Source organism: Vespula vulgaris, chromosome 5 (assembly GCF_905475345.1).
Source record: "Vespula vulgaris chromosome 5, iyVesVulg1.1, whole genome shotgun sequence".
Taxonomy (NCBI): domain Eukaryota; kingdom Metazoa; phylum Arthropoda; class Insecta; order Hymenoptera; family Vespidae; genus Vespula; species Vespula vulgaris.
Window position 1 is genome coordinate 2,510,001 of NC_066590.1, and position 16,665 is coordinate 2,526,665.

The window sequence follows — 16,665 nt, forward strand, 5'->3', positions numbered from 1 at the left end:
GTTGACGTTCGCGTTAGGTTTGATTTTAAAGGATCTGAAAAGAGCAAGCAACACCAGTACTACCAGCATCACCGACACTACCGGACCTCGCCTAGGGATTCGCACTTCGAGAAAAAAGGGCGACCACTTTCGAGCGGACGTAAAAATGGCCATCGCCGATTAAATAATCGATGAAGATGCGCGAAGGGGCGCCCTGATTTCTTTCCATAAAAGGGCGACTTCGAAGAGAAGAAAAGAGAAGAGGAAAAAAAAGAATTACGTTCGTCCATAACTCTGCGTTTCTTCGCTTTTAAAGAAATAAAAATAACGAGTGTTTTTTTTCGATTCCAGCAAAAAAAAAAGAAAAAAACAATAAAAAAAAATAATCCTCCCTCAAAAAAAAAAGAGATTATTTCAGACAATTACTTCGACAGACCGCTATTTGTCGGCCCGTATAATAAAACTCTAATTTATACGGTAATAACAAACGATATTTTACACAAATATAGTATTTATAATAAAGTGACGTAACGCTGATGATTAATCAATCGTTCATAAGATATCGATCAAAATATTCATACACCTATACCTCTATCAAACTGACTAAACAAATGGAAATAATTTTGATCTAGATCATTCGTATCATTAAAAGTTATTCCTTTTCTTTTCTCTTTCTTTCTTATCGTCAAAATCTTAGAAAAAAAAATAAAGAAAAAAAAGAAAGAAAGAAACGATTCCTAAAAGATACATATTATCTGTCTATACCCATATACATAACTTTCTATCTAATCGCACGCGAGAGAGACAGAGACAGAGAAAGAGAGAGAGAGAGAGAGAGAGAGAAAGATAGAAAATTATTATTCGCTAGAACACAAGGAGGAGTCTCTTTATTTACGAGGAGAAAGATTTGCGAATGTTGGTAGAGATTGTAGGTGAGGAGAGAGAGAGAGAAGGGGGAGGGAGAGGGTAAGAGTCAGAGAGGGGTTCAGCGGGGTATAACTTTCGAACGAGAATAGAAGGTAGACCGAATACGGGGGTTGTGCTTTGAAAGCACTGCCATCGGGATTTCCAGGTGGCGGCCATGTTTTCATTATACCGCGGAATGTCCGGTACTCGATCATAGTGTCTTCCGTTTCTCTCTCCACCTGTTTTTCTATCTCTCCCCACCCTCCAATCCCATCCCATCCCATTCCTCAGCCTTCCTCACCACTCCACCACCATATTGCCCAACAGTTTCCACTCGATTCACTCCACCGTATTCACTTCCAAGTCTTTCGATGGCGCAACCGCGCCGTGGAACACTCTCTTTCCACCTTTTAGAAAAGCAGTGATATTTCAACAAGCGAGGACTGCTTTGCCCCTCGTCGTAACCAACATCTCTACACATCTCGCTCTCATAATATACCTACCTACCTACCTACATCGCAACCCAGTCAACCCAGAGAACTCTAATTTCATTATCATGGGGATCTCTTGGGTCAGGGACACACTACCGTGGTTAAAGAGAGGATATTCTATGCCAGCGAGTATACTATCTATCTATCTAATTAACTAACAATCTATTTGACATCTTTCACTTTTATCTATCTGTCATAACTTTGATCGGATCTAAATATTCAAATGTATAGTTAATAAGTTTTCATAGGATAAAAAAGATATTTTTATATTTAATTGTCATTTATATATTATTTAATTGATCGCTCGTATGTATTTAATTTATTATCTTATTTTTATTAATACCTATTGGCTCATATCACATCATATTATAATTGTCTGTTATTTCAAGAAGAAAATTATATATCCTATGCATCCTAATCGATAGATATTTTATAGATAAGAAATAAAATATTGAATGTACGTAGACCGTACAATTTTATCTTAAGTTTCTTCCGTTAGATTTTTATTTTCTTTCTTGCAATTTTTATTCGCAACAATTAAACGATTAAATAATACAATAGTCTGCGTCTCGTTTACTCGTCTCGTATGTATATCTCACAATTTTCTATATGTACCAAACCATGTGTTTTCTCTGGAAAAAGAGAAAAGAAAAAAAGGATGCATCCCGATCGACTCGTTATCAAAGTCAAACTCTATTAGGAATGCTTCGCCGACGTCCAATCTATAAATAAATACCTCTGTTCTTGTACCACCGAACGAACGAAATGGGTATCAGTAGAAGGAAGGGACTTAATGTAAAATCGTAGATTCAGAGATCCCTCTCACAGCGATCCCGTGAATAATCTGTGTACTTACGGTTACAATTAGCGAGCGAATTGAACCTGACTATTCAAATTGCTCTTGTGCCGTCTGATGAGAAGAGGCAAATCTAATGGCCGGCATGTATAAACGCGTTGCATCATTTCTACGGATTAAATGTTACGATCTAAGAAAGCGAATGTCTCTATTTATGTACATACATATATACATACACACACACACACACACATATATATACTTATATTTTCCATTTTTAAGACTTATAAAAAATATCCAATAAAAAAAAGAACGATAATTTTTACTCAAAAATATCCTACATATTGGTCGATTGAAAATGATACATACATAACATTCAGTATCTACCGATTGTTGCAATCAAACATTTTTACGAGTTTATAATACCTAATTATTCGCGAGCATTCAAGCGAAAGTTCAATACTCGATGTAAGAATTTGTAGAATACAAAAAAAAAGAATGATACGATACGTGACGCGCATACGAACGAACAACACACGTACGCGTATACTCGTAGAGTGATAAAATTAGAATAATTACTTGCAACTTTTCAAAACGTACGATTCCAAAGAACAATGGATCAAAGTTCAATTGCAAACTGTAACACGAGAACTCGTCATGGATTCCATTCGTAAAACGTTATTTCTCTCTCTCTTTTTTTTCCTTAGCGAGATGGATAGAGATAGAAGAGACATTATTGAGTAGTAAAACTGCCAATTGTCTCAAAAGCTCGAAGCCACGGCTGCGATAATGAGGGATTAAATATTAAAGGCGCGTATTCTTTCGCGAACCACTCGCTCGATGTTTCTTTGTTTTACGGCGGTACGTGAGCAGAAAGCAAGATGGCGGCTAGCGAAGAGCAGCACCTAACACGATTAGGCCCTCCAACGCCTTCTTTTTCTCGAGTTATGCCTTACGATGGTCCGAATTAACTGAGATTGGATCTGTTGTCTTTCGAAAATCATTTTCTCGCGTTTTAACATTTCTTTTCTTTTTCTTTTTCCTTTTCTGTTTTAATTTTTCTCTTCTAAAAAGACTTTAAGAAGAGAAGACTCATATTTTTCTATCGACTCCATTGTACTTTCTTTTATTTTATATCGGAAGAAATACACGTTTACGAAGTTGTAGCCCAAGTTGGTGGTTTTATTTGTTCTTATGATTTATTTTGTTATTATTATTATTTTTTTCTTTTTTTTCTTTTCGTATAAGTATGGCAATCTAAATCCAATTACGTTTTGATTTTATTTTCTATAAAAAGAAAAAAGTAAATAAAAAAGAAGTATACATTATGCAATTTTCTTTATCTTACGACAAATCGAATCTTTCTTCTTTTCGTTCTAGGAAAAAGGAGAAGAAGAAGAAGAAGAAGAAAGAGGCTTTTAGAGTCACGTCCATGTAAAATCAACGAGCATGATCGTGGTTTCGTTGTGTCGTCGTTGTCGTCGTTGTCTCGTTTACTCGACTTAGCCACAAAAGCATCGAGATAGGATGAAGCTTCTTCTCGCGTTTCGTGAGAAAATAAAGTAAAAAGAGACGAATAGAGTAAGTATTAAGAAGTAAGAAAAGAATAAAAGAGAAACAGAGAGAAACATTTATTCGCGTTTCTCTTACTTTAGGCGCGGCATAGACGCAGAAAGAAAGAGAAAGAAAGAGAAAGAAGAAGAAGAAGAAAAAGAAAAACAGCTATTCTCATAAAGAATGCAGACTCGACAAGGATACCGACTCATTCGTATTAGGCCAACAACAACGGTGCCAAGCGCCAACGAGAAATCTTTAATATTTCAAACGTTTTTCGTGTCGACATCGATCTTCGAAAGTCGCGCCGTGGAAAGACGTACAGAAAGAAAACAAAAAAGAAAAGAAAAAGATAGACAGATATGTGGGGTGAAGCATGAGGTGGGAGGTGGGAGAGAGGGATGTTAGGGAGTTGCGTTAAAAGGTAAAGAAAAAAAAAAATATTCATTATATTTTGATCAGCTTTTGATCTGATGTGAAATGTCGAACGTAAGAACTCATCGATTATTATAAATAATTTTCTATTTTTCGATTGCTAAGTATCTCTTAATTTTTTTTCTATTATTCTGTAAAATAAGCGATCCTTACGTGCGAATATTTCGATCGGTATAAATAATTGAGTTTCAGAGTTGGGTCTTGATTGTCCGATATTTTCTTATAAATAGTGAATACCAATCATTTATTTAAAGTATTGATCAAGATTTTGCTATTTTTTGCTTTCTATTTTAATATATCGACCAATGAATAATAGCAATCGATAAAAGAGAAAAAAATACTTTGTCGTACTACGCTTTTTCTTTAAATATTTCTCGAACAGAGTTTATTTTTTCCCCGTCGTTGACTAGAAAAAAAAAATATATATATACAAATAAATAAATAAAAACAAAAAGAGAGAAGAGAAAAGAAGAGAAAGAGAAAGAGAAAGAAAAAAGAATAAAAGATAAAAATTAATACGACTTTTTGTACGAGCACGTAGATTTTTTTTTCCTCGCGACTCCGCCACGATTGTTTATTAAACTTCCTTCTCTTTTGAAAAAAAAAAGAAAGAAAAGAAAAAAAAGAGAAAAAAAAAGAAAAAAAAATGTACAACGCAAGGATCGAGAAGGGTTAAAGGAGAAAGAGAAAGAGAAAGAGAAAGAGATTTAATAGCCACACGGACTAGTTGTATCCGATTATACCAAGGTAGAAGCGCAGAGACTATCAAGAAACACGCTAATGGGCATACCTAACGTGTCCTTACGATCGTGCGTTGATTTACAAATTGGCGAGAGGTAGACCACCGGTAGTAAAGTTATGTATCTCTCTCTCTCTCTGTCTCTCTCTCACTCTTTCTCTCTCTAAGCTTAAGCTAAGGTATATACCTACAAAGAGAGAACGAAGACAGAGAGAAGTCATTTCGTCTGATCGCAAGAGAGACTACAGGAATAATTAACTCCGCGATTTATTCGGGATAAATCGAGCCAAACCGTTGGTTGGTTGGTTGGTTGGTTGGTTCGTTGGTTGGCTTTCAACAAAGTAGTAGAGTATTCCGCGGATTGGTAATCGCGTTATCTTAGATGAAATATTCGAGTCGTAATGAGTACCGCATGAACTAGATATTAGATTGTGAGATCATATTAACTGATAGAGTAGATATCGTATACATATGATTGGAACGTCTAACTGAAGTGTCCTAGAATCGTACCTTGATCCTTCTTTATTTTTTTATAAAAGTCTACGAAAAAAAAAAGAAAGAAAAAGAAAAGAGGGGATAAAATTTAAGAACCCTTCGGAATTTCTAATCTGTTATTATTAATTTCTTTCCATTTAATGTATAACCCAACGAAACTCATTCTTAAAAAATATTATATTATTTTCTTTTTTTTTGAATCTCCTTGTTACAAAATCAGAAGAAGGTATCTTAAAATGAAAAATAAAAAGAAGTAAAAGAAGAAACGGAGGAAAAAGCGAACTCTAGTGAGATATTTTTTCGATTTAAAAAAGAAAAAGAAGAATGAAAGAGAGAGAGAGAGAGAGAGGGAGAGGGAGAAAATAATATTAAAGACCAATAAATAATTAAAACAAATGAGATCAATAATTAACGAGACAGAGAGACTGAGATAGAAGGACTAAGTAAGTAATCATACTGTCCTCACGTGCTAATTCCCTTGAGAGAAGCTAAAGAAAGATGTAGATAGACAGACAGATAGATAGATAGATAGATAGATAGATAGATAGATAGATAGATAGATAGATAGACAGACAGACAGATAGATAAAGAGGATCTTCTCTCTCTGTCTTTCTCTCTCTCCCAGAGGATCGAGAAATCGTCAAAGGACGATGCCTGTTATATACACGCCATTCCGGCAAAGCGCGAGGTTTGCTTCTTCCGGCGTCGACGCACGATTCCGTCTGATTGGTTTCTATCCTCTAAAGGAGAGAGATAGCTAGATAAAGAGAGAGAGAGAGAGAGAGAGAGAGAGAGAGAGAGAGAGAGAGAGAGAGAAGCTTACTCGCCTTACGGAACCAATACAGAAACGCGTTAGGAAGCCGAAGAGTTTAGCTCGGGCGATCTGACTCGATCCTTGGCTGACCACGTTCACCTATCCTCTACTGAGATCATACTCTCACATGTCAAACGAAGAGGAGAGAGGTGGGAAGGGCAGGGCCGTCGTAATCGTGACTCTCTGGGTATCTTCTCTTTTTTTGATCTTTCTATCTTTCTCTTTCATTGTGAACGTGAAACGTGCGAGGGATACGTGAACATATGTAGTACTATGTACGTGGCTTTGAGAATAGGGCGTATACGAAGAAAGAACGAAAGAGAAATAGAGAGAGAGAGAGGGAGAAAGGGAGGGAAAGAGAGAGAGAGAGAGACAAATATAGTGCATTAGAATGAGGGAGAGAAAGAAAGAGTATGCGTGTTCAGATAAAAGAAGATGGAGAAAGAATAGAACGAAGGAAAAAGAGAGAGAGAGAAAGAAAGAGAGAGATATAGTACTAAGCTAGAAACTCATTACGGTTGCTCCGCCCCTGCCGTTCGACGAAGCAACGACCAATCGGATAGCACCGGATCGTAATCGCGCCTGCACGGTTTAATCTCGGCATCGCCAAGTATAGCCCTGGTGGTCTTGCCATTGCAGCCGGCATTCTAACTGCATGTGTATATGTGTGTGTGTATGTTACCCACGTATGTATGTGTATCGTGTATTTCCGTGTCTATGTGATTTTACATAGTCGTGATCGGTAACGCGTGTTTACAGGGTCGTATCAAGTACGGAACTTTCTTCTTCGAAATGACGACGACGACGACGACGAATGTACTTAGCGAATCTTAAAACGTTTTATTTTATTTCCACGTTTACGTGGTTAATTAAAAATCGATGATACCATATCAACTGAGATATTTATCGTATTTATTAAGCGAGTAAGTAAGTATATTAAAATTTAGGAAATATTCGTTTTCATTGCTTCTCAAATTCATGAGCTCTTCAATCATTTTCTTCATAGTATTCATTAAAATAATAATAATAATAATAATAATAATAACAATAACTAAGTAATTATATATATATATATATATATATATATATAAGTATATATGTATGTATATATATATGTATATATATATATATTAGATCAGATTAAATTAGATTAGATTAGATTAGTTTTGATAAAGGAAACACGAGGAGACTATAAGCATAGGTGGAAAACTGAAACTAATCGTGGAATACATTTTCGATTAGTTTCCCTTGGAAATTCTCACCCTCTCCCGACTCACATATTCGTCGGCGAAGCGCGTAATTTCGAAGGGTTGCCCAATGCGACCGGATTACTATCGTCGATTGATCGTAATGACCTATTGTTTCCCGAGGCGCGCGGCTATCGTTGCGGTGGGATTGAAAAGCAATTATCGTCATCGTAATGAAGCTTTATCGGTCGCCTTTCTGCCCTTTCACCGTATCGTAATTCTTTTTTATTTCTATGTACGAAATATGTATGTATATATAGATATATACAATATATATGTGTGTATATATATATATATATATGCATCGCTCGTTAATAATCGTTAAGTACAATGATCGAAACATTTTTTTTACAGAGCTTCCGCGCTTCATCGATTCGTGCTTGAAAATAAATCATCAATGCATTTTCACCTCTATGTACATACTTTTTCATGTTTCTCTACATCATTTTTTAATCATCCGCAATTTCACAACATGCAATTGCGATACAAGGAACAGTGAAAAAAAGAAAAGAGAAAAGAATGACAAACGTTCATCCCTAAGCGATAGATCGATAGTTAAGGACATAAATATAATTCTACGAACACCCATTAGAAAAGGAAAGATCGATCGGATCGATCTGATATCATTAAATAGATTTGAAAAAACGAAGAAGAAAGAAAAAGAAAAGGAAAAAGAAAGCATCTCTGGTACCTGTCTATCGTATACACAAAAAAAGAAAAAAAAAAGAAAAAAAAAGTAAAAAACGAAAAGGAAAAAGAACAAAAAAAAAGTAGAAAAAAGGAAACACGGAAATATGCTTTAGCGAGCTTGGCCGGCCGTTAAATGAATTTAAAGCTTGTTCCACGGATGAAATATATTCGTCGTCGTTCAAGGGGGTGTGGCGGAGTGGGAGGAAAAGCTTGTATTGTACGATACGCGCGATGGTTCATGGTTCGATTAAAAAAGAAAAAAAAGCGAGTGTGTGTGTGTGTGAGAGAGAGAGGGGGGGGGGAGAACCGAAAAAAGAGTAAGAGTCAAAAAAAAAAACAAAAAACAAGACAAAACAGAGTGCAATGGTAGCCAGCATGCACCGGGATGAATGCAACTTTGCGAACGTCACTCATTGGCCTGCCGATATTCAGGGAAATAGCTACTTGAATAATTGAAAGTGATCGATGTTTTCAAACTCGGTGCGTTTTTTAAATCTCCCTTTCTCTCTCTCTCTCTCCCTCTCTCTTTCTCTCTCTCTCTCTCTCTCTCTCTCTTTCTCTTTCTCTCTCTAATGTCTTCTTTTTTTGTTTTCATTTTTGTTTCGTTTGGGTTTGTTTTGTCATCGTCGTTCTAGTGTCTCCGTCGTCGTAGTTTTTTTTTTATTATTATTTTTTCCACCCTTTTTTCTTTCTTTTTTTTCTCTTTCCGTTTCTTTTTTCCTTTCATTTCGCTCTTTTTTATTTACCGACTGGAACGATTCGCGGAAAATAGACCCCGTCGAATGTGACATACGCGATAAATTCAAAACGAGTAGGAATTTATCAATTTTTTATTGGCTATCCATCGTTCTCATAGATTAAAAAGGATCTTCGATTAAAAAAACGATAACGCGCGCGGAGGGCGGATAGAAGGGGTGAGGTACGGAGGGTGGCTAGCTTGATTTATTTACTATCCATTATAATATACATATATATATAATATATATATATACACACATATATATTCGTATCGTAGAATTATATACATTCGTAAATGTTTTAAAATACGATTAAACTCTATCTTGTTCCATGTTGTTTCTTTAACATACTCCGTATCCATTGTACGTAAGTAAGTAAGTACGTAAATACTTAGTTACATACGTAAGCGGATGATCTAAGGCGAATGAAATTATTGTGTTTGCAGTAAATCCGATGATTGAAAACAGCGTTGAATTTATTATTGAAATTACTTCACGTAAGATGGCGGAAGGGGTGGGGGGTGGTTCGAACGAATACGAAACCAGACGAGACGAGACGAGACGAGACGAGACGAGTCGAGCCGAGTCGAGAGAAGACGAGAAGAGAAGAAAAGAGAAGAGAAGAGAAGAGAGGAGGAGTGAAGAGAAGAGGAGAGAAGATAGGAGAGGAGAGTTGGAGGGGAAAGCATGAGAATGAAGGAAGGAAGTAAAGGAAGGAAAAAGATGCGAAGAAACGAAGAGAGAAAGAGAGAGAAAGAGAGACAAGAGGAAGAAGAAGAAGAAGAAGAGAAGGAGGAGGAGGAAAAGGAAGAGGAAGAGGGGTGAGGGAAGGGAGAGGGGGAAACACTCGTACACGGTGAAATTGCCCGGTCATTAGCGATACTACGTTATTACGTTCGTCCTTTTTTGCGGCGCAGCCTCCACTCTCGCGCGCGTACAAGCACGAGCGGCCATCTTGGAATATGGGATTGAGAAAGGTGGAGGAACGGAGGAGGGAGGAAGAGGACGGTCGAAAGGGTAGGGGAAGAAGCGAGGTATCAGGGAGGGGAAAGAGAGAGAGAGAGAGAGAGAGAAAGAGAACGGTCACGTTGCACATTATCGCTGCTGCATTCTCCTCGTCCCAAAACGATAAATCAATTCGATCATTACGAATATCAATTGTTCGAGAGAGAAAGAGAAAGAGATAGATAGATAGATATAGAAAAGATCGACTTTACCGATCTCATATCTTCGGAATACTATAATATTATAATATTATCAATCGAATCTGATCAAAAACATTCGAATCGAAAATGATTGATTCTGCAAAGGAAAAGTATCTTACTTCGTTCAACGTGAAATAACGAATTGTAAGTAGTTACTTAGTTACTATTTGTACTTACTTATTTACTTATTTATCTACTTACTTAGTTACTTAATAACTTTCTTATTTAATTATTTACGTTTCGCGAGAGTCGATCTTATGGCGACAATGTCGTCTGTGTTCCTTCTTTCTTTCTTTCTTTTTTTTTTCTTACTTCTTTTCTTTTTTTTTTTTTTTTTTTTAAGAAGAAAAGGGAAAGGGAAAAAAGAAAACTTTTTTTTAAATTAAAAAGAAGATACCTCCCGACGTACTTTTAAAAAGAGTAACCGTTCCTATAGCGATCGTACCTCTTCGAATTATTAGTTCTTACCTATAATCTTGGTTCTTCCCTTCTCTCCCTATCTCTATCTCTTTTCTCGCTCGCATTAAGCATCGACGGTCATTTTGTTTCGACTTTTGACCCGGCGACTCTGTAATCAAGAGTAAATCGTGTCCAGCCCTTTTTACCGAACGTTTAAAGACCGAATACGCGAGACTGCATCGAACTCTTGGCGAGACTCTCCTTGGCATTATCCATCTCTCTCTCTCTCTCTCTCTCTTTCTCTCTCTCTCTCTCCCTCTTTCCATCTCTATCTCTCTCCCTCTCTTTCTTTCTTTCTTTTCTCATCTCCTTCTCTTCTTTGTCTCCTCTCCGCATCATTTTCGTCGTCTGTCCGTACAATGCCAATTTCCCAAGACTGCCATTTGCAGCCATTAAATTGTTTTCGACCCCATCTCCCGTTGATATCGTGACTCGTGACCCTCCCTCCCACCCTCTCTTTTTCTCTCTCTCTCTCTCTCATCGTCTCTTTTCAAACGCAACACGCACACACGTTCAAACCTAAACGCCCCCCATGTATCCGTGTAAATACTCTTTTCTACCGATTACGGGCTTGCCACGATTAGCGGAGGACATCGAACGAAGAGACTTAAAGAACGAACCAACGAACTAACGAAAGAACGAACGATGGAACGTACAAATCGATTTTCTATAATGTCCACGTTGTTATCTTTGATTACTTCGTTATAATCGTTTCGATTCAAAGGCCATTATACAAGAAAAGAAAAAGAATGAAGGAAAAAGATATGAAGAAACAAAAAACAAGAACTCGCGATTTAACTGATTGCTCGTTGCACTGACGAATGCTTTCTTTCGAAACAATAACAATAATAATGCATATCAACGATAGTTCATGGAAATGAATCCTTTAGATGAAATTAACAAAATTATAATTCACTAGATATACACCTATCTACTTCTTTCATAATTTAATGTCAAAGTGTATCTCATTGATCCTTTCCTTAGGAAAGATGACTATAGTCAATCAACGCATTGAACGCTCGTTGTATATATCAAAGGTGACTATAATCATCCAACTTCGAACGTTCTCTGTATATATTAAAGGTGACTATAATCATACAAATGTTGAACGCATTTGCTGTACTTACATGCATACCAAAGTAATTGTGACTACAGTAATTCGAAGAAAATACTATTTGAATTAAAAACGTCAATAAGTGAACGTAGAATATTATATATTGATGTTCCTTCAAACACAAATTCTGGTTTCAAATTTGTATAGTTTCTCTCTCTCTCTCTTTTTTTGTCTTTCGTTGTACGTCCTTTATGTCGCACATACGCGTAGAAGAAAAAAGAAATTCGTTTCCTCCGTTATTCGAAAAAATGAAATATCGGATAAATAAATATTAGATAAAAACGATTTGTCGATCAAAATAAAAAATAATAAAAGAAAGTATACTCGAATGGAATGGTTTTACCGCTTTGCAATAGTACAATTCAATCTCCGATTCTTCGGCCATAATAATTTTCTTCAAAAATAATTATATATAATCTAAAATATATTGACTATATAATAATTAATGATTAATTGTACGATCTCGCGATCAAGATTCTATCATTCCTGTTCGATACGTAAAACCATCTAATATAAATATTAATCGAAAAGAAATATAAAAAAAGGATTCGTAAATGAATTAAATAAGTAACGTGAGAAACGTGCGACAAATTCGTATAAACGATTCGTTATTAGCTTCTCAAACGTGTTCGATCCTACACGATCTAAAACATAAAAACACTCTGTCAAACTTTTCGATCAAGATTTGATAATCGCGTTCAATAATCCCATCCTACGTGTAAAATCGTCTAACGTAAATATTAATTCGAAATAAAATATTCGACGAATATTCGAATGAATAGTGTAAGAGTAACGTGCTAAACGTGCGATTAAGAGAAATAAAGATTGGTTTGCCTTTCGAATTCGCGTTTGTTCGAACACGATTATTAAAACGTGCCGGCGTCTTGTAAAACCTTGCGCGACGAAGAGAATAAGAAAGAAGAAAGAAGAAGAAGAAAGAAGAAAGAAGAAAGAAGAAGAAAGAGTGAACGAGATGAGGGTGAGGGTGGGAGGTGAAGATGGGGAAGTGAGGGAGGAAGATGACTCGAGAAACGCGACCAGCTTCTTCTCGGTCCTTCTTGGAATCTTAAATTAAAGCGCTCTCGTTGTTTTGCGATCGGAAAAAGGGGATCCCGATCGGTAGAAGGCAACGGATCCGCTACGCCGGCGAGGACTTGAGAGCGTTCCGGTGTCGTTCGCAATCGGGGGCATAAAGTGTCCCGCATAAAGCAAAGTCCAAGCTACGAGAAGCAAGTAAGTAGACGGGATTGGGGAGAAGAGGTGGGAGTGAGGTGGGTTTAAATGGGTAGGTGAGAGTGAGGGTGAAGAGTGAGGAGAGAGAGAGAGAGACAGAAAAGAAAAGGTAGAGGGAGAGGGAAAGGACCAAACGTTGGACCGAAGTTGGGTGGAAGGTAACCAGGTACGACTCGCTAACCTATCGTGCCCCGTTCCATTTCTTTTCACTTTCGACGACGACCAAGACTTTACGACGATTTCAAAAAACAAAGAGAGAAAGAGAGAGACGAATAACATGCTCGATCTTTCATGCTTGTTCCCCCTTGTAAAACCTTAAAGCGGTTTTCCTGTTAAACGGGAGTTCCGTACACTTTCGTACGCTTTCGTCGTTATTCTTTCGTCTCTTTCTTTTCTTTTCTTTTCTTTTTTTTTTTTACACCCCTCCCCTTCTTTTTTGTCGCTCTTTTTTTTTTTACTTTTTCATTCCTTTTTGTTTCTTCCTTTATTTTTAACGCGACTAACGTTAAAGAAATCGAAGAGATATGCGTATGATAAAATAATTTTGGGAAATTTCTAACGGGTTTATATTATCGCGCTAAAATTCTATCCAATCTTCGACGATATTCTATTATTTTCGAATTGCAATGCTCCTTTCGATTTCTATGAATCCAATTGACAAAAAACAATATGGTTAACCCTTAACAAGTTTATATATGCGCCATCTGTTACGCAATTGTCGCAAGACACGAAGCTTCCTCGTCGTACCCGCCATTTTAATTTACATTTTTCGAGTTCATTACTCTTCTTCTTTACTTTTATCTTTATGATCTTTCCTTTTGTGTACTTCTAATGTATCAGCGATGTATTATACTAAAGTATGTATATGTATATATATATATTCCTTATTAGTATATATACCTAGTAAATGCTTAGGAATTTGTCGACTAAAAAGGCATGCTACTGATCTCTACTGATGCTACTACATACATAAATACGTTTAATAAAAAAGATCGCTCTTTCTTCTTTAAAAGGAGAATCTACTGTACGTGAACATGTAAATTTAAATGAATATTTTTTTATTTGAAAAAAAAAAAAAATTGCGTAATTTTCATAGCCTTACCAAAAAATATCTCTAAAGGCACAGCCCTGAAGAATTTTAATTCAGATAAATCCAAAATGACGAGCCGGCTAACCTTTTAACATTCCACCGATAACGGACCGGATCATCCTAGCGACGTATGCTGTTGCAGCTTCCTCTTTATCTTTTATTTTATCAACTTGGCAAAATCGAGTTTATATCTCTTCAAAAATTCTATATTCTTTCACATTTTCTCTTTCAGACTTCCCTAGCCCATCAAACAGTTTAGTATCGTATTCGTTTATAGAAGAAATGAATAGCTTAGTCGTTAATTCTAACAATACTTTCTACTTTACCGACATGATAAAGTGTTACTGGCAGAAACTCGAACGGTAATGTAGAGCATTTTAATGACCTATTATATTTTAATGTTTTATAAAGGATTAATTAAAACAAAGTAATATTTATTGAAGATTCAATATATATCCTTATTTAAAGAAAAAAAAAGAAGCTATACAAATTTAAAAATCCATTATATTGTTCCATTGATCCATCGTACTATGTGATAAGATTTTTTACCAACCCTCAAAAGGGTCACATTATTCGATAATACATGAATACCAGGAACTAGAACTTCGTCCAAATTCGTAACTTTCGCATAATTTATATAAAACCCACCCGCTGATATAATTCTACGCGCATCGTGATCGCTTTTGAAGCATTTAACTTTTGTTACTAATTCGTATACCGTCAAGCCTTGTTCCCCTAATATATCAACAACGGTTGCTCCTTCAAATACATTGGCTATCTCATCAGCATTCATTTTAACTAAAGTATCGATCGATTTATTATATAACACCATTGAAGCTTCTTTAGCTGCCTTTAAGCCAAGTTCTGAAAAAAGATTTTTATGTTTTTCTTCTCTGGTAATAAAAATGATTTATAAAATATTTTTGTTAAATTAAAACTACCTCCGTGAACAAGAAGAGTAACTTCCTCTGCTAAAATTTTTTGGGCTAGTCTATCCTCTGGTTGTTTCAAGTGCTCTTTTACAATGTCGTTTATTTGAGAAAGGGGTAGGAAGGTAAAGAGTTTTAACAGATTTTCAACGTCTTCGTCTTTGGTTCTAACGAAGAACTGATAAAGTTGGAAACTGGAAGACTTCGAAGGAGATAACCAAACCGCGTTGCCGGTAGATTTTCCAAATTTTTTACCACCTTCTGCCGTTATAAGCGGCAATGTTAAACCATAAACTGTCTCATCTGTGGCTTTTGTAATCAAATCGTATCCGGACATAATATTACCCATTTGATCGCTTCCACCAATTTGAAATAGACACTTATATTTATTTGCTAAATGAAACCAATCGTACGCTTGAAACACTTGATACGTAAACTCTGTAAAACTCATTCCTGTTTCCGAATTTAAACGTGATTGAACGGATGTTCGTCCTAACATTGTACCTAACCTAAAGTACTTTCCAACTTTTCTTACGAACTGAATAACATTGACATCTTTATACCAATCAAGATTATTTAAAACCATTAATGGCTTTAATGAATTCATATTACCGTGCCAAAAATACTGTTTGTGATTGTTAAATATATTTTCTATATCTTCTCTAATAGATTCCAAATTGCTTTTTAAAAGAACTTCTTCCATTTCGATTCTTTCAGATTTTCTGTGACTAGGATCACCTATTAATCCAGTTGCTCCACCTAATACAGCTATGACTTGATGTCCGGCTCGTTGCCAATGTAAAAGATTCATCAATATTAACAAATTTCCTATATGTAAACTGCTGGCTGTTGGGTCGAATCCAGCGTAAACACATTGTGATGATTTAATTAACAAATCTGTTATTTCTTTGCTATAGAAAGAAAAACAACGATTATATATATATATTTTTTTTTGTTTAATAATAGTATAATGAATTTATATGTATGACACACAGAGTATGATACATACAGGTTAATAACACTTACGTACAATTATTGGGAAAAATATCCTCGTACATACCCCTTTCTTTGAGGTTTAATACATTTTTATGTATCTTGTTTTTTTCTCTTTCTCTATATATATGATTTTTATTAGAACTATGCTTTCTATGATAAACTTGTTGAAAAACTGTTCGTACACTCAATAAACGTTTTATATGCATTATAATATTTTTTAATTAAAATCTATACTCCGTACCAATCCCAATTAATTAAATTATTTTTCTTTCTTAAAAAAAAAAATTCTATTCATATATATATATATATATATATATATATATATATATTTTATAAAAAGTTATTTTTCTATCGTGAAAAATTTCACGCTAGCAAGTTGGACGACGCACGACGACCACCGCTTACATTCGTTTTGGCACGAAAGAGGTTAGGAGCGGCATTGATTATAAATTTTATAAGAGGACGAACTCGTTTGTTCGATTTTCATAAATAATACTTTCTCCTTGGACTCTTTACAATTTTAATTTGATTATTAATAAAATGTTTAAATCGAGATCTTCTCTTAATATTTTTTAAAACAATTTGTATTTAAACAATAAACATATTTCGCGCTGTACGAGTTATAAAATGATACTATTGGTTGCTTACAGGATTTAATTCTCTCTCATTGGTCAATATACGATACGAAATGACGGATTCTCAATGAAAATTTCTATACGAATGATACCGATCTAAGTGTATTTCTAATATATATAT

At 35.5% G+C, this 16,665-nt stretch overlaps 2 protein-coding genes across 3 annotated transcripts in view; both read right to left on the reverse strand.

Annotated features, from left to right (window-relative positions):
• The window catches only part of LOC127064232 (homeobox protein 9), a 67,224-nt gene extending 52,937 nt beyond the window's left edge, over positions 1-14,287 (reverse strand). For both annotated transcript variants that reach the window (XM_050994998.1, XM_050994997.1), the window contains exon 1: positions 14,070-14,287. The gene's annotated coding sequence lies outside the window, so the exon portion shown is untranslated. The remainder of the gene's footprint in view (positions 1-14,069) is intronic.
• A 130-nt stretch (positions 14,288-14,417) lies between these two features.
• Positions 14,418-16,320, reverse strand: LOC127064230 (tyrosine--tRNA ligase, mitochondrial). The gene is made up of 3 exons (XM_050994995.1): positions 15,940-16,320; positions 14,926-15,824; positions 14,418-14,848 (listed from the first exon to the last, which is right to left on the reverse strand). Exons 1-3 carry the CDS (start codon positions 16,113-16,115, stop codon positions 14,487-14,489), a joined length of 1,437 nt encoding a protein of 478 aa, XP_050850952.1. The 5' UTR covers positions 16,116-16,320; the 3' UTR covers positions 14,418-14,486.
• Positions 16,321-16,665: the final 345 nt, after the last annotated feature.